The sequence below is a fragment of the Copadichromis virginalis genome, linkage group LG3 (assembly GCF_057382275.1).
Source record: "Copadichromis virginalis isolate Kocher_CV1m ecotype Utaka linkage group LG3, C_Virginalis_male_GT1.1, whole genome shotgun sequence".
Taxonomy (NCBI): domain Eukaryota; kingdom Metazoa; phylum Chordata; class Actinopteri; order Cichliformes; family Cichlidae; genus Copadichromis; species Copadichromis virginalis.
This window is the reverse complement of record NC_140620.1, coordinates 27,069,737-27,092,264: the sequence shown is the minus strand read 5'-3', so window position 1 is coordinate 27,092,264 and position 22,528 is coordinate 27,069,737. Positions and strand designations below refer to the sequence as shown.

Below are 22,528 nucleotides of genomic sequence, written 5' to 3'. Positions count from 1 at the left end.
AAACAAACAAAAAAAATGGATGTGTTGGTAGGGTGTGATCCTATAAATATATATTCTCATACATCACAGTTATTGGTTTGTAAAAATAAAATCTGGCCTATGAGGTGTGATATATTTGACCCAGTTTTCCCAGTATGATGTAAATTTCTCCAGCTTGTGGTTAACAGAAGCTGTTATCTTTTCCATGTTATAGATTTCCATTGTGATTTCCATCCATGTACTTATGTTTGGGCTCTCCGGGGATAACCATTTTCTGGTGATACTCTTTTTACAGGCCACCAGTAGAATATTTACTAAATGTTTATCATATTTAGGCCATTCCTGAGGTATATATCCAAAGAACATAGTCTTACTCTCGAGGGGTATTTCACATTTAAAGATATCCTGTAAGGCATTATGTATTTTTCTCCAATAATCCCTCAAGATAGAGCAGTCCCAGAAAATGTGGTAGTGATTTGCACTTTGATTTCCACAGTTCCTCCAACAAGCAGGGGAATTATCATCATAATGAGACTTCTGAGAAGGTGTTATAAAGTATCTAATTAGGCACTTCCAGCCGAATTCCCTCCACTTTTGTGAGCTGGTACACATCCACTGATACCTCCATATTGCCGTCCATTCTTCCTCTAATATTTTTATCCCTCCTTCCTTCTCCCATTTTGTTCTAATATATGAAGTCGAATGTGGTTTCAAATCCATTAGACCCTTATACAGACATGATACAATTCTATCAATAGTTTCTGAGTTATAGCTTTTTATAAACAATTCCATCAAGCGTGTGTTTGTCATTGTTACATTTCTCATCTTCATGTCAGCATAGTGCCTTAACTGCAAATATCGATAGAAGTCTTGTTTTTCTAATGAAAATGTCTTTCTAAGCATGTCAAAGCTGAACAATTTTCCATCTTTCATTATACTACACAGGGCTGTTATGCCCTTACCTGTCCAGTCCTTGAATCTAGAATCCAATTCATTAGGCTTGAACTCTGAGTCGTAAGCACACCATTTAAGAACTATAATATTGGTCTCGAGTTTATATTCCTTTATAATAGTTTTCCATGTTTTAAGGGTCCTTTTCACCCACAGGTTATCAATGTTTTTTATATAGGTTTGTAAATTATTGTCAGCTAGAGTTGCCTGAATAGGAATAGACAGCTTTTGTTCCTCAATGATTTTCCATTGGGCAGTGTATGATGGGTTACACCAGCATATTATTGCTCTCATCTGCGCCGCAAAATAGTAGTATCTGAGGTCAGGGAGGCCCCATCCTCCCTTTTGCTTAGCCAGCTGTAGAGTTTTGAGGCGAACCCTTGGTCTTTTACCTTGCCATATATATCTAGATAACATTTTGTCCCACTCATTAAATTGACTTTGGTTAATCTCTATTGGTAGGGTTTGAAATAGATACAAAAATCTTGGCAATACATTCATTTTAATAGAATCAATTCTTGAATTAAAGCTAAAGAAAGGAATTAAGTTCCATCTTACTATATCTTCCTTTATTTTTTTGTATAAGGGTAGGTAATTCTGTTCAAATAATTTTGTAAGATCTTTCGGTAAATTTATGCCTAAATATTTAAAAGACTCCGTTTGCCATACCAGGAGATAACTACATTTTATTTCTTCTGGTGGGCTATAATTATATAAGAGTAGCTGGGTTTTACCTATATTAATTTTGTAGCCTGATAATTGGCCGTATTGTTCAAATGATTGCATCAGTTTGGGTAAAGAATATGTTGGGTGTCCAAGGTAGACCAAAATGTCATCCGCATAGCAAGCCAGTTTATATTGCGTCCCTTTGATAAAAATTCCCTTAATGTCTTCGTTTTGCCTAATGAATTGAGCTAGTGGTTCCAAGTATAATGCGAAAAGTTACGGTGACCATGCACAGCCCTGTCTAGTGCCCCTTTTTAGGGTAAAACTGTTAGATAGGCATCCATTAATTTTAATCCTGGCTGTAGGATTGTCGTATAGTGCTTGTATAGTTTTAATAATCGTATCATGAAAGCCAAATTTATATAATACCCTGTAAAGGAACTTCCAGTTGATGGAATCAAAGGCTTTTTCAGCGTCTACACTCATCACAATTGCTTTGATTTTATGTTTTTGTATATGGTCCATAATATGTAGTGTCTTTCGTATATTGTCCTGTGTTTGGCGTTGATGTATGAAACCCGTTTGGTCGTTACATATCAATGTTGGTAGGAACTCTTCTAGCCGTTTGGCCATGATAGATGTGAAAAGTTTATAGTCCACATTAAGAACGGAGATTGGCTTGAAAGATCCACATTCCATTTTATCTTTGCCTTCTTTTGGTATAACTGAGATAATTGCCTCCTTCCAGCTGGGGGGCATTTGTGCCTTTTTCAAAACCCAATTCAATGTAGGCAGTAAAACAGGTATCAGTTCCTTTTTAAATTCTTTATACCACTCTGCCGTGTAACCATCTGGTCCTGGTGATTTACTTAATTTAATTGCAGCTTTTAATTCTTCTTCAGTTATGTTCATTATCATTGCTTGATTTTGTTCTTCATCTAAAGTGGGTAAGTCTAGAGGATTCAGGAAGCTATCAATCTGAGCTTCAGTCCCGCCAGGGGCTTCAGAGTATAGGGTTTTATAGAATCTTTCAAAGGCTTCCTGTATTTCATTTAATTTATTTTTTATCACTTTTGTACTTGGGTGCCTAATTTTATAAATTGTATTTTCCGCTGTCTTTTTTTTCAATTTCCACGCCAATATTTTGGTAGATTTAATGCCACTTTCATAGTGTCTCTGTTTCAAAAACATTAAATCTTTCTTGATTTCTTGTGTGGCTAGATTGTTAATTTCGTTCCTAATGTTTTTGATTTCCCTTAATATATCCTGTGCTGAGTCCCCCAGTCCCCTTTCTTAAAGATGGGGACCACCACCCCGGTCAGCCAGTTCAGGGGTACTGCCCCTGATCTCCACGCAACATTGTAGAGGCGTGTCAACCAAGACAGCCCGACAACATCCAGAGCCTTCAGGAACTTGAGGCGGACCTTGTCCACCCCAGAGGCTCTGCCACCATGGAGTTGTTTAACTGCCTCAGTGACCTCGCCCCCAGAGATTGGCGGGGTCACTTCCTTCGTCAGACTCTGCTTCCGCCACGGAAGACGTGCCAGTGGGATTGAGGAGGTCCTCGAAGTATTCCTTCCACCGCCCAATAATTTTCTCAGTCGAAGTCAGCAGCACTCCACCCGCACTATACACAGTGCAGGTAGAACACCACTTTCCCCTCCTGAGTCGCCTGACAGTTTGCCAGAATCTCTTCAATGCAGTCCGAAAGTCTTTTTCCATGGCCTCTCCGAACTCCTCCAACACCAGAGTTTTTACTTCAGGCACCGCCCGTGCCGCATTCCGCTTGGCCTGTCGGTACCTATCAGCTGCCTCCGGAGTCCCACAGACTAACCAAGCCTGGTAGGACTCCTTCTTCAGCTTGGTGCCTACCACCACAACAGGCACCAATTACCTTGCGGCCGCAGCTCAGTGCAGGAGCTTCGGCAATGGAGGTGCTGAACATAGTCCATTCGGACTCAGTGTCCCCAGTCTCCCTCGAAATGCTGTTGAAGCTCTGCCGGAAGTGTGAGTAGAAGATCTCGCGGACCGAGGCCTCTGCTAGGCATTCCCAGCACACCCTCACTGTACGTTTAGGCGCACCAGGTCTGTCCAGCATCCTCTCCCCCCACCACCTGATGCAACTCACCACCAGGTGGTGATCAATTGACAGCTCAGCCCCTTTATTTGCCCCAGTGTTCAAAACGTATGACCCACCCCAGCCCCACCGCCTCTCATCAGGGGCAACTCCAGACTGAGACAGAGTCCAGCCCCTCTCCAGGAGGCTGGTTCCAGAGCCCAAGCCATGCATTGAGGTGAGCCCGACTATATCTAGCCGGTACCTCTCAACCCCAATTCAATTCAATTCAATTCAATTTTATTTATGTAGCGCCAAATCACAATAACAGTCGGCTCAAAGTGCTTTATATTGTAAGGTAGACCTTACAGTAATACATACAGAGAAAAACCCAACAATCAAATGACCTCCTATGAGCAAGCACTTTGGCGACAGTGGGAAGGAAAAACTCCCTTTTAAAAGAAAAAATATCATCATAATCCGGCTACCCCTTTGGAGCCAGCTGTGGGCTCAAGGCTGGAGCCGAACAAAAACTCCCTGATAACGACTGTGTTGAGTCTGTTCCTTCCCATTCCATGCAAGGCCACCTGGGTTTGCTGGAAGACTGTTTACTTAGCCTGGCAGGGCGAAGGACACTGTCTCAGCTGAATTATGGACATGCACACACATACATATACTGATACTGATAAGCACTCACTGACGCATCACCCTCCCTACCCCGGATCCAACGCCACCTCCAACGCTTACCTCCCCTCTGATGTGGACATCGGGTCAGCTGGAGGCGCAGTCGAAGATTGCAGCGGTCCCAGATCAGATGTACACACTGGAACACTTTCCCATGTTGCTTGTCTGTGTTTATTGTGCTATGGTGTGTTGATATCTGTGCATTCCTGTATTATCCTTTTGTGTTACACATTTTGATGTTTTTTTCTTTGCTACCTAGCCTGACCTGTCTCCCCAATGTGATGTTTGTGTATTGTATGTACGGTCGGCAAGGTCTGTCATCTCGGTTGTGGGCAAAAGACCTGCAACTGACAAATAAAGGCTATCTCAAAAGGCATTCAATAGGGTCCCCCACAAGCTGATTTGGCGATCATTACGAAGTCATGGTGCCCCGGAAGCTTATGTGAAATGGACTCAGCTGCTCTACCGTAATGTCACAAGCGAGGTCCGATGTTCAGCGGGAACATCACCAGCCTTCCCGATTACCGTTGGCTAAGACCTCTTGCCCCTGCTGTTAACTCTCTGTATGGACACCGCAACGGCTGATCTAAAATCACCACGTCCATGGAGCCTCCTGTATGCAGATGATGTGTGCCTATCAGAAACAGAAAACTGCCTAGCCCTGCAAACCCAAACACAAGCATGGAAAGACCGGCTCTCCAAAAACGGCATGCGCCTGAACATCAAGAAGACTGAGTACCTTGAATGCGGCCCCCAGACCAACAGTACCATCACTATCGACGGCGAGCCGCTGACTAAAGTTGCGCAATTCAAGTACCTCGGGTCCCTTGTCACCTTGGACTGCGAAACTCTACCAGACGCCAGACTCCGTGTCAACACAGCGTGGAGGAAGTGGCATCAGGTGAGTGGAGTCTTATGTGACAAGAGAATGCCAATCTATCTTAAGGCGAAAGTCTATAAGTCGATTGTGCGCCCAGTGGCACTCTACGGGTCAGAGTGCTGGCCAGCGATGACCAAACACGAACAAGCTCTTCACACCATGGAGATGAAGATGCTGAGGTGGCCTCTGGGTCTCACACGACTTGACCGAGCGAGGAATGAAGATGTCAGGAAACAATGGGGAGTGACATCGATCACAGACAAGATGCGAGAGGCGAGGCTCCGATGGTACGGCCATGTTGTCCGTAGCGATAAAAATTCCATCGCAAAGACAGCACAGCAATTGGATTTGGATGGAAACGGGCCAAAAGGAAGACCAAAAAAGCGCTGGATGGACCGAATCAAGGATGATATGAATGCTGTGAATGTTACACCAGAAGACGCCCTTGATAGGAAGAAGTGGAGGAAGACATGCAAGATAGCGGACCCTGCGTCGCGGGATATAAACCACTAGGAAGAAGAAGATATTCATATTCATCTTCATATTATTGGTGTTATTATTATTAACTGAACATGTACGCTGGTCTTTCTATCGCTGTGAGGACTGTTAACCTGGACATAACGAGCTGTGAACCTGCCCCACTCCTCTAACTCCAGAAAACAGGTCGGATGCACAGAATAACATGAAAGTTCAAAGAACCAGTTTATTTGTTGTTGGACCTGAGCAGAGCCCAGAACAACAAGCAAATGCTCATCATCATTGTTGGGTCTGCGCTTCAGCAGGCCCGCTAGTTCAGACTTATTCCCGTGAACAAAGCAAGACAACAACTTAACCGGCTTTTATATGCTAGCAAGGGGAGGCTCTCAGAGCAGCCCCTCTGCCCTCGGTCTCAGACCACTCCAAAGAACCTGCAACCTTTTCTTCTCTGACACATAGTTTACACAAACACCCATTGTAACCCCCCGCCCTACGGAGCGTCATAAAACTAAGTGTGTGTGTGTGTGTGCGCATGTGGGTGTTTCTGTGTGACTTCCTGCTGATCACAAAGGGTCACAATTTCAACCTAACAATCACCACTGCTCTTCCATATCAACAGTGATGTGGTTAGACCAGTGGTTCTCAAACTTTTTAGATCACTCCCCACATGGTAGGAAGAAACCTATGCAGGGATCTCAAAGAGCAAAACTGCTGTCAGCTCTGTGTAGCCACACCTACTTGGGACCCACTCTGTAAAAGTGTGTGTTTGCTCTGCCCACGTAGCCTCATATGTAGCCAGAGCTGAACATGGTGAGTCACCTTTAGTGTGTAAATGTATGCAGTTCAAAGGCTACAGAGAGTGCACTTAGTCTTAACATAGATACATTCATATATTTAGACTTTTTTTATTCTACGCACTTGTGATGATCACATAATCTTCTGCAGCATTACTGCCTTATCAAATTAGAATCATTCATTCATTTGACTGTTTCTTTATAGATCTCAAACATTCCTATGATATTGGCTCTGAAGGGAATTGGTGGAAAAAGTGGTGGCTGTTAAAACAGATCATAGTCCTGCACAATAGAAAAATAATAAGCAGAGGAAATCTGCTGCTGTTCGCCTGCTCAGTCTTGCCACAATTAGGTTTCCTAATGAAGTGTATATATATATATATATATATATATATATATATATATATATATATATATACACATATATATATATATATATATATATATATACATATATGTATATACGTATATATATATGTATATATATATATATATGTATATACATATATATATATATATACGTATGTATATATATATATATATATATATATATATATATCACCATGGGATTTGAGGTTAGTCCGTGGGATGGACAGCATTAGTATATATATATATATGTATGTATATATACAGTGGGGCAAAAAAGTATTTAGTCAGCCACCGATTGTGCAAGTTCCCCCACCTAAAATGATGACAGAGGTCAGTAATTTGCACCAGAGGTACACTTCAACTGTGAGAGACAGAATGTGAAAAAAAAAAATCCATGAATCCACATGGTAGGATTTGTAAAGAATTTATTCGTAAATCAGGGTGGACAATAAGTATTTGGTCAATAACAAAAATACAACTCAATACTTTGTAATATAACCTTTGTTGGCAATAACAGAGGTCAAACGTTCACTATAGGTCTTTACCAGGTTTGCACACACAGTAGCTGGTATTTTGGCCCATTCCTCCATGCAGATCTTCCCAAGAGCAGTGATGTTTTGGGGCTGTCGCCGAGCAACACGGACTTTCAACTCCCGCCACAGATTTTCTATGGGGTTGAGGTCTGGAGACTGGCTAGGCCACTCCAGGACTTTCAAATGCTTCTTACGGAGCCACTCCTTTGTTGCCTGGGCGGTGTGTTTTGGATCATTGTCATGTTGGAAGACCCAGCCTCGTTTCATCTTCAAAGTTCTCACTGATGGAAGGAGGTTTTGGCTCAAAATCTCACGATACATGGCCCCATTCATTCTGTCCTTAACACGGATCAGTCGTCCTGTCCCCTTGGCAGAGAAACAGCCCCATAGCATGATGTTTCCACCCCCATGCTTCACAGTAGGTATGGTGTTCTTGGGATGCAACTCAGTATTCTTCTTCCTCCAAACACGACGAGTTGAGTTTATACCAAAAAGTTCTACTTTGGTTTCATCTGACCACATGACATTCTCCCAATCCTCTGCTGTATCATCCATGTGCTCTCTGGCAAACTTCAGACGGGCCTGGACATGCACTGGCTTCAGCAGCAGAACACGTCTGGCACTGCGGGATTTGATTCCCTGCCGTTGTAGTGTGTTACTGATGGTGACCTTTGTTACTTTGGTCCCAGCTCTCTGCAGGTCATTCACCAGGTCCCCCCGTGTGGTTCTGGGATCTTTGCTCACCGTTCTCATGATCATTTTGACCCCACGGGATGAGATCTTGCGTGGAGCCCCAGATCGAGGGAGATTATCAGTGGTCTTGTATGTCTTCCATTTTTTGATGATTGCTCCCACAGTTGATTTTTTCACACCAAGCTGCTTGCCTATTGTAGATTCACTCTTCCCAGTCTGGTGCAGGTCTACAATACTTTTCCTGGTGTCCTTCGAAAGCTCTTTGGTCTTGGCCATGGCGGAGTTTGGAGTCTGACTGTTTGAGGCTGTGGACAGGTGTCTTTTATACAGATGATGAGTTCAAACAGGTGCCATTCATACAGGTAACGAGTGGGGGACAGAAAAGCTTCTTACAGAAGATGTTACAGGTCTGTGAGAGCCAGAGATTTTCCTTGTTTGAGGTGACCAAATACTTATTTTCCACCCTAATTTACGAATAAATTCTTTACAAATCCTACCATGTGAATTCATGGATTTTTTTTTCACATTCTGTCTCTCACAGTTGAAGTGTACCTCTGGTGCAAATTACTGACCTCTGTCATCATTTTAAGTGGGGGAACTTGCACAATCGGTGGCTGACTAAATACTTTTTTGCCCCACTGTGTGTGTGTGTATATATATATATATATATATATATATATATATATATCCATAGGTCCCTCATCCTATTCCTCCTATTCCTATCCCTCAACCACTGATGGCCCCAACTGACCGAGTGCTCAGTGAATACCTCAGGCAGCAGAGACCCAAGAAAGAGGAGGGAGACGAGGAACCATCATGGAAGGATAGGGCCCTGCACGGTATGTACCACCGGCAGATAGAGGAGGTGGCTGATATCCAGAAATCCTACCAGTGGTTGGACAAAGCTGGACTGAAAGACAGCACAGAGGCACTAATCATGGCAGCACAAGAACAAGCTCTGAGTACAAGATATAGAGGCTGGGGTCTATCACACCAGGCAAGACCCCAGGTGCAGGCTGTGTAAAGATGCCCCAGAGACAATCCAGCACATAACAGCAGGGTGCAAGATGCTAGCAGGCAAGGCATACATGGAACGCCATAACCAAGTGGCCGGCATAGTGTACAGGAATATCTGTGCCGAGTATAACCTGGAAGTCCCGAGGTCAAAATGGGAGATGCCCCCAAGGGTGGTGGAGAATGACCGAGCTAAGATCCTGTGGGACTTCCAGATACAGACGGACAAAATGGTAGTGGCTAACCAACCCGACATAGTGGTGGTAGACAAACAGAAGAAGACGGCCGTAGTGATCGATGTAGCGGTTCCGAATGACAGCAATATCAGGAAGAAGGAACACGAGAAGCTGGAGAAATACCAAGGGCTCAGAGAAGAGCTCGAGAGGATGTGGAGGGTGAAGGTAACAGTGGTCCCCGTGGTAATCGGAGCACTAGGTGCGGTGACTCCCAAGCTAGGCGAGTGGCTCCAGCAGATCCCGGGAACAACATCGGAGATCTCTGTCCAGAAGAGCGCAGTCCTGGGAACAGCTAAGATACTGCGCAGGACCCTCAAGCTCCCAGGCCTCTGGTAGAGGACCTGAGCTTGAAGGATAAACCGCCCGCAGGGGCGTGCTGGGTGTTTTTACATATATATACACAAAATGCATTATGCACGTTTTGCATAAAGCATTTTACATTCTGCATATTGCATTTTGGATACATAAACTACAATGTAGAAAGAAATTACTATTGGGAGCATTTTTTCTGACATGTGAATAGGTGAGTAGCCTACAGCCCGCCTCCAAAGTCTCTCAATGTTTACCCAGAGGAACAAACCGTTTTTGTCAGAGAGTGCAAAGGTGTTCAACCATGAACTCAGAGCAACAAGTGAAACCAACACACACGCACACTATAACTTGATCTGACTCATGCAGAAGAGTATATATCTGTGTACTTCCTGTTTAGCTGCTTTTGGACATATTCTGATTCTCGTTCTCTGCTTTGGTTAAGCAAATGTAACCCGTTTGTGTGTGTTGTGTCTGTCAATGTGTTGTGTTCTGGAGGAGGGACACTACACTGTGTCTCTGGGCTGTTTATTGTAAATCGCAGCAACATCTGCAATCTGCAACATATAGAAATACAGAGCTGTGATCTGTGTGTGGTGCACGCTTGCTAGGACAGCTCTCCTCCGGCCATGCTAAGAGGAGCTGTGCATTGCAGCTTTATCAACTCCACAATACTATAATTAATCAAATAAAACAAATTATTTTAAAATATCAACTTAAGCTCTCAAAAAATCAAAAAGGAAAAAATAAATAACATTGCGCGCATGCTAGCACACCTCTCCTGAAAAACAGTGAATGCTGTTAACAAAACACTGCAGCGATTTCTTTCACCTGCCACTAGCGACCAGGCTAACTTAGCATGTGAGGGATGCCGCTGCATCCTCGGGCTAAACCTCATTAAAAACTCTGATTAGCAAACTCAGCCCTCTACAAGATTTACACCGAACGAGCTTGACATCAAACACGCCAAAACGTGGCAGTTCAGTCATATTCAGATTACAGCTTATGGCCTTAGGAAACTTTTATTAGCTGAGAGCAACGTGACAGCGACCTCCGGCCATGGTGAAAGGAGCTGTGACTGGAGCACACATGCACGCTCCTATGTCACCACGCAGTGCACAAGCACACAAACACACACGGGCTCAAAACACATTGGCAGGAGATTGAAACGCAAATTGAAATATATATATATTTTAAAGGAGTTTGGTAAAATTCATAAGCATTTAACACAAATGCTACACACACATTTGATTTGTTGGTCATTATTGATGTGTTATATATGAAGCGCCTTGAGGCGACTTTTGTTGTGATTTGGCGCTATATAAATAAAATTGAATTGAATTGAATATAACAGTCGTCTGAATATATTCAGAACTTTTATGTTTACAGTAGTTGCCATGTCTAATCATAGATAGATTCGTTTGGTTGTAGTTGTAGTGTCAACAGTAGTAGGAGATGTTACTGTATTTGAAATTATTAGTTGCAAAATTTTGCTTCATTGCACATGTCGCTGTGGTTTTAGGTGCCATAAAACTCATAGATACATGGAGGGGGACACAGGGGGTAAATACACGAGGGTAAATCAAATAAACTAACTGAATAACCTAGGAACCATTGAGTAAATAATGAACAAAATACAAAACACAAGAAAACTAAGAACACTGGGTCAAAATGACCCAGGACCTTGTGTGTATATATAGGGAGGTGTGTGTGTGGCTGTAGCCGGGACGCCGGGCTACAGGCACCATCAGGCCTGAGGATGGCTGGTCACGCCCGAGGAGGATGCCACACACCTGCAGTGGATCAGCGTTGGAGGAGGAAGCTACTTAATGGTGTGGTGAAGCCTCCACCGACGCGGGATGATTGCATGAGACTCCATGTCAGTGTCTTGAGACGAAGTAAAAGTTAGTGTATGCCCGCAGGGGCTGTGTGTCTTGATGGCTGTTTCCCCCCAGGAGGAGTGTGTAATTTTACTCTATAATTTAGTTGCAGTAGTTGTTGTGTCTTATAGCAAATGTTGTTATAGTTGGAGTAGCTGAATTGCAGAAGTTGCCATGATTAATAGCAGATATCGCTACAGTCTCCTTCATTAGTTTGTTACCGAATGTTTCATGCTTTTCTGCAGATGTTGTGGTTTCAGTTCTTTCTTTATCTTCTACCAGATGCCATTTTGGTTTCATATGCCAATTTGGTTGCAAAACTTCCCGTGCCCAGTAATAGGTGTTGCTGTAGTTTTAGGCTTTGATTTTATTGTAGTAGTTGCCATGTCTCATAGCGGACGTTGTTGTAGTTGTAGTGGTAGTTGCAGGCTCAACACTTGTAGCGGATGTTGCTTTTTACAGTCATTTATTTAGTTGCAGAAATTGCCATGCCACATAGTGAATGTTGCTGAAGTTTCATTCATTCATTTACTTACATTAGTGTCCTTGTGTTATAGGAGATACTGTAGCTGGAGGTTTGCTTAGTTGCAGTGGTTGCCATGCTTTGGTGATGTGTGGTTGAGATGAAGAAGTTGTCATGTCTATTAACAGATGCTGCAGTTTCTTCGGTTGCCATAGTTACCATATTTAGCTGTTGGTAGTTCTATGGTTTCACTGGTTAGTAGATGGAACAAATGTTACCATGTTTTATTGCAAATGTTGCTGTAATCTAGTTGTTGGTTTAGCTCCAGGTGTTGATTTACAGATTTTTATACTTGCAGTGTTTGCTTCCCTTCATTGAATCCTGAATTGAATTCAAAATCCTGCTCCTCACATACAAGGTCTTAAATAATCAGGCCCCATCTTATCTTAATGACCTCTTAGTACCATATCAGCCTATTAGAGCACTTCACTCTCGCACTGCATGCCTACTTGTTGTTCCTAGAGTAGAAATGTACAATGAGGCCCCTCTTCTGAGGAACCAGCTTCCAGTTTGGATTCAGGAGACAGACACTATCTCTACTTATAAAATTAGGCTTAAAATGTTCTGGTTTGCTAAAGCATATACTTAGGGCTGGATCAGGTGACACTGAGGGTTCAGATCTCTCTCTCTCTCTCTCTCTCTCTCTCTCTCTCTCTCTCTCTATATATATATATATATATATATATATATATATATATATATATATATATATATATTAGGGGTGCAACGATATTCGTATCGATATTGAACCGTTCGATACAGTGCTTTCGGTTCGGTACGCATATGTATCGAACAATACAACATTTGTAATTTATTTTATCAACTTTCCTTCTGACGATGCGGTCTGTGTTGAGCGCTCAGTGAATCTGCGTTCGACTACTCCGCCTAGGCTGCACTGTCGAGCGCAGATCCACTGAGCGCTCAACACAGACAGCATAGTCAGAAGGAAGAGCGCAGGGCAAGCTAGCAAGACAGAAGTTAAGCTCTCCTTGTAATATGGACCTCCCCCACCCTCATTCAGATCTGGCGTTTGGAATTATTTTGGTTTTCATGTGACGTATGACCCTGAAGGTAAGCGAGTCATGGACTAAAGTAAAACAGTATGTTGGATGTGCCATGCAATGCTCAATTACATGGGTGGGAACTAGTGTGTTAGCGCAGTTAGCTCGTTAACGTGTTGGCCGTCTAGCCCCATGCACGGGGCGATCGGCGGTAGCTCGTTAACGGAGATTTGCCGTGTTGTGGCGTTAACGTCATTTCAACGAGATTAACCTGAAAGCACTAGTGGGAACACAACGAATATGACTGCACATTTACGCCGACATCATCCTAGTGCAAAGACAAAAACAACAAGCATGCTACTAACTTTAGCCGAGTCATTTAGACAGCTGTTAGCACAGGATTCTCCTTATGCTGCTGAGAATATAGCCCAGAAGAAGTGGATAGTATAGCTTTTATTTTGGAAAGAGCCATCTCTCTGTAATAAACTCTCTTTTCCAAAGATGAGTGATTCCTCAATCAGATACAGGGCTTGCAAAATCGCTAGCCCGACGTCCCGGAGCTAGCGATTTTTTCAGTCGGGCTACCAAAATCTATCTCTGCCCTGCCCGTCGGGCTATTGTAGGAAAAATATATGTCAATGCTTTTGCATTCTTTCAGAAATGTAGCTGGATAATTATGTCATTGGCATCGGTGAGCCACTGTCAATATGTGACATATTGAAATCGCGTTTGAATTTGTGTTTGTTTTTTTGCTTTCACTTTGCAATCGTGCGAACTGTGTATAGAGAGCGACAGCACTGATCTGTGAGTGATGATAATTTGTGCACCAATTCCTCTGACATCGTCTTATTAATCGTTAGCTTACTATGCAAACATGACAAGTGAAATCTCCCGCAGCTTAAACATGTGAGAGGTTGATCGCGCAGAGAATCGCTGAGCTTATGTGAGTGCGTGTGTAAAAGCAGCACGATATATATTTTAGTTCTGCTGAGCCAAATAAGACAGGTCAGGGTGAAGAAGTGACAGCCAAAGAAAAGCTTACCACAAAACGGAGAAGTTATGACAAATCAGACTATAAGGCAAAAAGAAAGTGCAGCTTTATGGTTTCTGTGGCTGCAATATGACGAGCTAAATAACCAGGGCTGCACATAAGTGGTCCGCAGGTGCGCATTCGCTGTCAAAATAAAAAACACGCACAAGGGTTAGGGTTAAATTTAAAAACTGTACTTTTGAGTTAAAATATATATTTATAATTTTAATAAATGACAAATTAAAAAGGCATGAACATTGTTTTTGTATCGAAAAAATATCGAACCGTGACACCAAAGTATCGAACCGAACCGAACCGTGAATTTTGTGTATCGTTGCACCCCTAATATATATATATATATATATATATATATATATATATATATATATATATATATATATATATATATATATATATATATATAAGAAAATAACCCTAACCACTCTATTAGCTTCCTGCCTTGAAACACAGCACCTCCTCTCTTTCCACACGCTTCAGCGCCCCCCCCCCCCCTCCCCCAACACACACACACCTGCCATTTTAAGATGGGTGTAACGAAAATGTGGTGACGTGTGAAAACTTTTTTTCCCGTTCAGACTACTTTCATTTCTCTGTAAGAAAGAGTCACACAGCCATAGTTACTGAGAGGTGAAATGGAACAAAAAAGGATTAAGCTGGACTTGGACGCCTTCTCATGTTCAATCTGCTTGGATTTACTGAAGGATCCGGTGACTATTCCCTGTGGACACAGCTACTGCATGAACTGTATTAAAACCCACTTTAATGAAGAGGATGAGAAGCAGAAAATTCACAGCTGCCCTCAATGCCACAAAACCTTCAGACCGAGGCCTGCACTTGAAAAAAGCACCATGTTAGCAGCTTTAGTGGAGCAGCTGAAGAAGACTGGACTCCAAGCTGCTCCAGCTGATCACTGCTATGCTGGACCTGAAGATGTGGCCTGTGATGTCTGCACTGGGAGGAAGCTGAAAGCCATCAAGTCCTGTTTATCTTGTCCAGCCTCTTACTGTGAGAAACATCTCCAACCTCACTATGATGCAGCTCCGTTAAAGAAACACAAGCTGGTGGCCCCCTCCAAGAAGCTCCAGGACAACATCTGCTCTCGTCATGATGAGGTGATGAAGATTTTCTGTCGTACAGATCAGCAGAGTATCTGTTATCTCTGCACGATGGATGAACATAAAGGCCATGAAACAGTCCCAGCTGCAGCAGAAAGGACTGAGAAGCAGAAGGAGCTCGAGGTGAGACGACTAAACATCCAGCAGAGAATCCAGGAGCGAGAGAAAGATGTGAAGCTGCTTCAACAGGAGGTGGAGGCCATCAATGGCTCTGCTGATAAAGCAGTGGAGGACAGTGAGAAGATGTTCACTGAGCTGATCCGTCTCCTCCAGAAAAGAAGCTCTGATGTGAAGCAGCAGGTCAGATCCCAGCAGGAAACTGAAGTGAGTCGAGTCAAAGAGCTTCAGGAGAAGCTGGAGCAGGAGATCGCTGAGCTGAAGAGGAAAGACGGCGAGCTGGAGCAGCTCTCACACACAGAGGATCACAACCAGTTTCTACACAACTACCCCTCACTGTCAGCACTCAGTGAGTCTACACACTCATCCAGCATCAATATTCGTCCTCTGAGCTACTTTGAGGATGTGACAGCAGCTGTGTCAGAGACCAGAGATAAACTACAGGACATTCTGAGAGAGGAATGGACAAACATCTCACTGACAGTCACTGAAGTGGATGTTTTACTGTCACCACCAGAGCCAAAGACCAGAGCTGGATTCTTAAAATATTCACGTCAAATCACATTGGATCCAAACACAGCACACAGACATCTGTTATTATCGGAGAGGAACAAAAAAACAACATTTATGAAACAAAAACAATCTTATTCTGATCATCCAGACAGATTCAGTAAAATATGTCAGGTCCTGAGTAGAGAGAGTCTGACTGGACGTTGTTACGGGGAGGTGGAGTGGAGAGGGAGAGGAGTTGATGTAGCAGTCGCATACAAGAATATCAGCAGAGCAGGGAGCTCAAATGAGTGTGCATTTGGTGGAAATGACAAATCTTGGTCATTATGTTGTGAGACAAACAGCTATGTTCTTTGGCACAACAATGTCCACACTGACCTCTCAGGTCCTCAGTCCTCCAGAGTAGGAGTGTACCTGGATCACAGAGCAGGTATTCTGTCTTTCTACAGCGTCTCTGAAACCATGACTCTCCTCCACAGAGTCCAGACCACATTCACTCAGCCGCTCTATGCTGGAGTTCGGCTTTTAGATCACGGAGACACTGCAGCGTTCATTAAAGTGAAATAGTCAGAAGTCAGTATTGGACAATTCGTTAAAATATGTGTCTGACTTTCCAGTTACTTGGTAAGATTTATTTATCTCATGTGAAGAACAAAATTCACAAAGTGCTTTACAATACAGAAATAGGTATAGACCAAATTAAAATAGCACAAACAGATGAAACTATATAAAACCAAACCAGCACAGGCAATTTTTAAGTTTCTTTTTAACAATATCAACAGTGTCCACAGATTTTAGCTCCAGTAGAAGCGAGGTGCACGGTACCACTCATTGGCTGTGTCCCAATTCAGGGTCTGCACGCTTGAAGTACGCGCACTACACGTACTACGTACGGTGCGTACTATAAGTATGAGAAGTGCGGAAGTGAGAGGCCTGTGAAATTGGACGGTCGTCGCGTTGTTCAGGTTGCCTAGCAACCATGATACTAACCGCGAGAAACGTTACATATAGCATTGTGTGACATAAATGAAGGAGAAAAATGTTTTGCTGGTCATTCATTTTTGTCATGACATCACTTTGATTAGTTGAGTATCTGAGGCAGAGACCATGGGACTGTAGAACATGATTGTTGGGCTTCATTTCTGTGCTGAGCAGTCATTGCAAGATTAGTTAGTAAATAGCAATTTGTTAATGTTGTTCATGAGACTAAAATCATCTCACTGTGGTAATGTAAATATAATATGGCCAATATTATAGTATTGTCAGATTATTATGATGTAATATATATATATATATATATATATATATATATATATATATATATATATGTATATGTAGAGGCTTTAAAACCAAGCTGAAGCTGAAAGTACAAACATCACTAATGTCACATAACTTTGCCGACATGTGGCCAACAGTAATGTTTTAATGTTTTTCGTTATTAAACATTCGCACATAAATAAGTGACGTCATATTCAGTAATTACTTTTGACAGTTCACTCTTCGGCCGCTCCCTTCTGCCGTATTTTGCGGCAAAATTATCCACACCCACCACCGCGCTATGGATTGTGGGATATATGGGACCACGAAGCGTGCACCGGACCACGCTTGATATTTGGGGAAACCGACGGCGCATTTGGAGTATGCATTTGAAGTACACTTCAAATTGGGACAGCCGTCGTCGCGTGGCGGTGACGTAATCACACTTAAAATGCGTACTTCAAGCGTGCAGACCCTGAATTGGGACACAGCTATTGTCACTGAGAGCTCATTGTTGTTTCCTCTCTGCAGATCACCTGTCAGTCACACTGCACTTGCTGTGTTTCATAGCTCATTTTTTGTTGTTGCGCTTGATCACATAAATCTATAATTACAATCACATTCTTTAAAAAATTTTCTTATTGTACTAAATGAAATTGTAAGACATTGTAGAATGACGTCAAAGTGACACCAGAAAGTAAATTCTGCCAAACCAAAGAGTATTTGTACTCTGCAGAAGATCATAATGTTATTAAATGAACCTTGGCCTTTGGGGGCTTTTTGTTGTTGTTTTTTTTTAAACATTGTTTTGTGAAAACTATAACACATGAAGCTCAGATCATGTTACACACTGAGTAAGACAAATGATTTCACACAGAGTTACACGTATAGTGATGGAAAAAATTTCAGTGTTTGTTGTTTCTTTGTAAAGGATTTTATACAGAGTCAGTCTGAAGAGTTATTAAATGTAAATCCTGCTTTGTGGAGTTTGTTACATATTCTGAACGGATGCATGCTGACTTTCTTTGAGAAAATGTTTTTGGGGATTTTTTTTAATTTTGGGGATTTTTGTGTATTTTATCGATGTTGGTGTGGTTATCTAACTCATTACTCTTGTATTTTTATATCATATGTGGTATAACAGATGTTTTTCTAAAGTGTCTATTAATCATCATTTATAAGGATTTAATTAAGTCAGGTGTGGCTGTGAATGAGTACCAGGAATATGTACGCTTTACGGTAATTTGGGGGAAATTACAGACCTGGACAGTGTGTTATGGAACAACTTTAATGTGATATGAGACTTGTATTAAAAAAGTCCTCTTGATTTTCTTTTGATTTATGCTGAAATAAAGATTTGTTTGTGGAAGATTGTGTCTGGTACACATGACTTTCAGTCACAAAAACCTGTTGCTAAGCTACTTCTCATAATCTTTACAATCTACTCAAAAGTGCAGAAAAATAATAATTTCTTTTTTTCAGCCAGTGGATGAAAATTCAGCTCAGAAAACACAAGTACATTTTCTAACATCTAACCGAGTCATCAGCTTAGAGCCTGTCTCTGAAGTCTGCTGTGTGTATGTTCAACTATAAACTCAGAGAAACACACCCACACAAACACACACACACACACATACATACACACACGCACAAACCTGTTCTGACTCGTGCTGATGACTCAGTATACTGATTGTGGTTTCTTTCATATTGCTGTTCATTTGTCGTTGCTGCTTCTGGCTTTTTAGATTGCCGATTCTCTGTTTCTCTCTCTGCTTTGGTTAAAGAATCATTTTTATGTGTCAATCATTATCGATGTGTTTTAATTTCGTTATTTCAGTTGAAGATTTCCCCTGATTTGCATATTGTCTGTTCGGTTGCAGGATGTTGATACAGAACCCGTCACTGGGTGCCTTTATTAACTTTTCCATTGTGCGTGCGTTATGGTGTTGAGCTGTTATTCACAGCGTTTTTGTGGACTTTTCTACTGTTTTAAATGAGCAGCCTAACAAGATGGAAATAAGGTATACAGGGATTATAGAGGGTGAACACTAAGTTCCTCAACCTGAGGGACTCAAATCAGCAACTAGTCAGCTGCTCCTACCTCCTGTGTTCCCATTAGCTGCCCATTTATTATTTCTAGCTGCCTACACTAACATAGTAATTAAACTCTTCTGAAGCTCCTTTTTAAATAAACTCTTACTAAACGTTTACTAATGATTTTACTGATTCAGGTGAGACTACCACAGTGTGACATGTTGAAATTCCCACCTATTGTCTCTCCAGTACAGGTCTAGCTGTTTTCCTACCATTATTATCAAACAGCCTTTCACCTACTGACATGTATGACCACTGTCACAGTCGTGCTATGCCTAGTTCCAAATCACTTATTCTCCTGATACAACAGTTTTCCACAGTGGTTAGCACTGTTGCCGCACAGCAAGAAGGTCCTGAGTTCAATTCCAACATCAGGCCGGGGTCTTTCTGTGTGGAGTTTGCATGTTCTCCCCGTGTTTGCGTGGGTTCTCTCCGGGTACTCCGGCTTCCTCCCACCGTCCAAAGACATGCAGCTTGTGGGGATAGGTTAATTGATTAATCCAAATTGTCACTAGGTGTGAATGTGCGAGTGAATGTGAGTGTGAATGGTTGTCTGTCCCTGTGTGTTGGCCCTGCGACAGACTGGCGACCTGTCCAGGGTGTACCCTGCCTTTCGCCCTATGACAGCTGGGATAGGCTCCAGCGCCCCCCGCGACTCTGAAAAGGATAAGCGGAAGCGAATGGATGGATAGAAATCTTCTGTGTTACGGAGACTTAGCTGAAACCATAGGGCTGCTGATTATAAATTCTTGAATGCCCAGAGGTCCTCGGGCTGTGGTGGGGGAATAGCAGTTGCTTTCAAATGTAATTTAAACTGTATTACAGCCAGTTTGACTTATTATTGTCTAAAATTACATTTGTGAAAATCCAGGTTGGTGTGTCAATATCTACCAGCCTCCTGAATCCTCGACTGATCTCCTACACGAGTTCTCCAACCTGCTTTCATCTGTCGAGTTTGACAGGCTCAGTTGGGTACAGGTGACTTTAACCTAAGACATTGATTCCTGTAAATGTAAAGGAAAAGAAAGTAATTTAAAATGTTGGTCATTTTCTTAAATTCATTCGAGCTTTAATGTTATTTGCATGATTCCTCTATGAGAGAGAAGCTGTCACTGTGTGTGCATGCATCAACTTTTCCCTTTGATGGCGCTGAATGCATAAAATTTTCATCTACTTTACATGATGTCTTGTTTCTGTCACAGGTGGCCGAAGGCCGGTAACTGAAACTGAACCTATGCAGAGAAAACCAAGAGCAGAGGCTGAGGGAAAATCCTAACAGCGTTTTATTGATCAGCAATGACAAACAACACAGGGGCTTGGTAAATGTGGCGTGGCAACGTGGCTGAGGCAAAACAAAGAGGCAGGACTGAGAAGATTACTGGAGTGGGACTGGTATATAAGGTCACATTTAATGGAGGGAAATGGATTAAATGAAGGAGAGGCTGCATAGGTGCGGGTGACTTTGACGATGTGGATTTGGCTGACCTGAGTTCCTTTGGTTCCGAGGCCGAGGGACAGCAGGAGGGCCGGCAGGTGAGGCAAGGAGTGAATCCCATAAAACAGAGAGGTAAATCCAAAATCCAAAAGGATTCATTGTTCAGAACCGTGGCGCGTCAGGGAGCAACTGAAGCACAAAACAGCAAGGTAAGCACCTAAAGTAAAGCACCTAAGGTAAGAAACATGACCCATAAGACCTGGTTACCAACGTATAGTAGTCCATACCTGGCAGAGAAGGGATGTCAGTGTGGAGCTTAAATCTCCCAGCCTAATTGCCTCAATCAGCTCCAGGTGCAGGGCCGTAGACTAACTTTTTGCCACGGTTGCACTGGTGCGCCGCGCACCCAAATTTTTCAACCACATCGCTTAAAACCGCAGTTTTATATGTGTACTTTTCTGGGGGGAAAATTGCTGTCCATACAGACAATATTGATTTGTAAATGATTAACTAACAATCTTGTCAACACAAAGTTCTTTATTTGGAGCATATTTTAATATTATATTATAAGTCTGATAATTTATCAGTACTGAGACTTACTATGAGACTTTATCAGAGGTGTGAGCATCACAGCAGATGCCTTTGTGTCAAAGTAACTGAGAATAAAACACAGAAAAACATGAAGGAGATTTTCCTGGCCTGGCTTTTTATAGCAGATAACCTTAAAGATATTCTGCAATTTTGCATAATTTTAAAAAGTTTCAATTTCTTCATTATTGAACAGCAGAAATTAGGCTTTCTTGCCCGAGGTCATTTAAGTTTAAAAAAAAAAAAAAGACAGCAGCCGACAGCGCTGTAAACAATGGTAGACTGGTGGGTAATTGGCAGAAAACAGAGATTTGAGATGGGAAACTGCTCTTGAAGTACAGAGAGAGAGAGAGAGAGAGAGAGAGAGCTGTGCATGAAGTGTGATTTTATTGTGTTGGACGCAAAGCAGCAAAAGTCAGAGGGAATTAATGACGACATTTATCAAATGTGAATCGTAGTTTGGATCTTCTTTTGCTGCTGGTTCAGTGAATTTCGGATGGAGAGGGACAAAACCTGCAGCTCAGAATCTAGCACAAAAAAGACCTAAACACAAAGCCTGGACCCGCCAAAGCATCACAATCAGTGAGCTGTCGGCTTTCAGCCCTGACGGCGTGTCCGTGTATGTGCTGTCGGTTGAGAAAGTTGAGAAAGCTGATTCTGATGTGTCGGGTCTGCACTCTGTGTTTGTCTTTGTGTGGAATCGGTTTACCTGCTCTATCTGGATACATTTGGTTGTTGTTGAAATAGTTTTGTGAGCTTTAACCTGAGATTCTGGCATTTCTGGGAAAATACAGTTATATTTAAAAGATATCGCTTTATTCAAGCTACTCACCTCCCTCTATCTGCCTACACTTTCAAACATATACATGCATAGAACTACAGGAATATCTGGACCACAACCAATCAGAGAGGGCCTGCCAATAGCTATCTCTGATTGGTTTAGACCATAATATAGGCATAATGTGTGTCAGTTGTTGACCACATGGAGACTTTCAGAGTTGCGGAGAATTTTATTTTATTTTATTGAAAAGTTGGTCGCACCGATGCCACCTAGGATTTTTTTTTAGTTGCACCATTGAAAAATTTGATCGCACTCTAGAGCCCTTAAGAGAAGAGGGTGTGACAGCCCTGCCCACTGGCAGATACCAGAGAAGTTCAGGAACTTAGTAGAAATTTCCAGCCACTCACACAGACCATGACGGTTTCAGTGAAAATTAACTTCACCCTGATTAGGGCTGTTCAATATAACGATATATATCGGATGACGATATAAAAATGTCTATCGTTTCCTTTTACGCTATTGTCGCAAAATAAAC

The 22,528-nt window shown here is 42.3% G+C and overlaps 1 protein-coding gene across 2 annotated transcripts; it reads left to right on the top strand.

Annotated features, from left to right (window-relative positions):
- The first annotated feature begins 14,719 nt into the window (after positions 1–14,719).
- Positions 14,720–16,752, top strand: LOC146713760 (tripartite motif-containing protein 16-like). Of its 2 annotated transcripts, XM_085452708.1 has the most exons (2): positions 14,720–14,926; positions 15,329–16,752. In XM_085452708.1, exons 1-2 carry the CDS (start codon positions 14,729–14,731, stop codon positions 16,403–16,405), a joined length of 1,275 nt encoding a protein of 424 aa, XP_085308834.1. In that variant the 5' UTR covers positions 14,720–14,728; the 3' UTR covers positions 16,406–16,752. The 2 variants fall into 2 exon arrangements, with proteins under 2 accessions (XP_085308834.1, XP_085308833.1); XM_085452707.1 differs by having other exon boundaries at positions 14,729–16,752.
- Positions 16,753–22,528: the final 5,776 nt, after the last annotated feature.

Excerpts from the sequence above, each read along its gene's own strand:
- LOC146713760 (XM_085452707.1), top strand. The coding sequence starts at position 14,729 with ATGGAACAAAAAAGGATTAAGCTGGACTTGGACGCCTTCTCATGTTCA.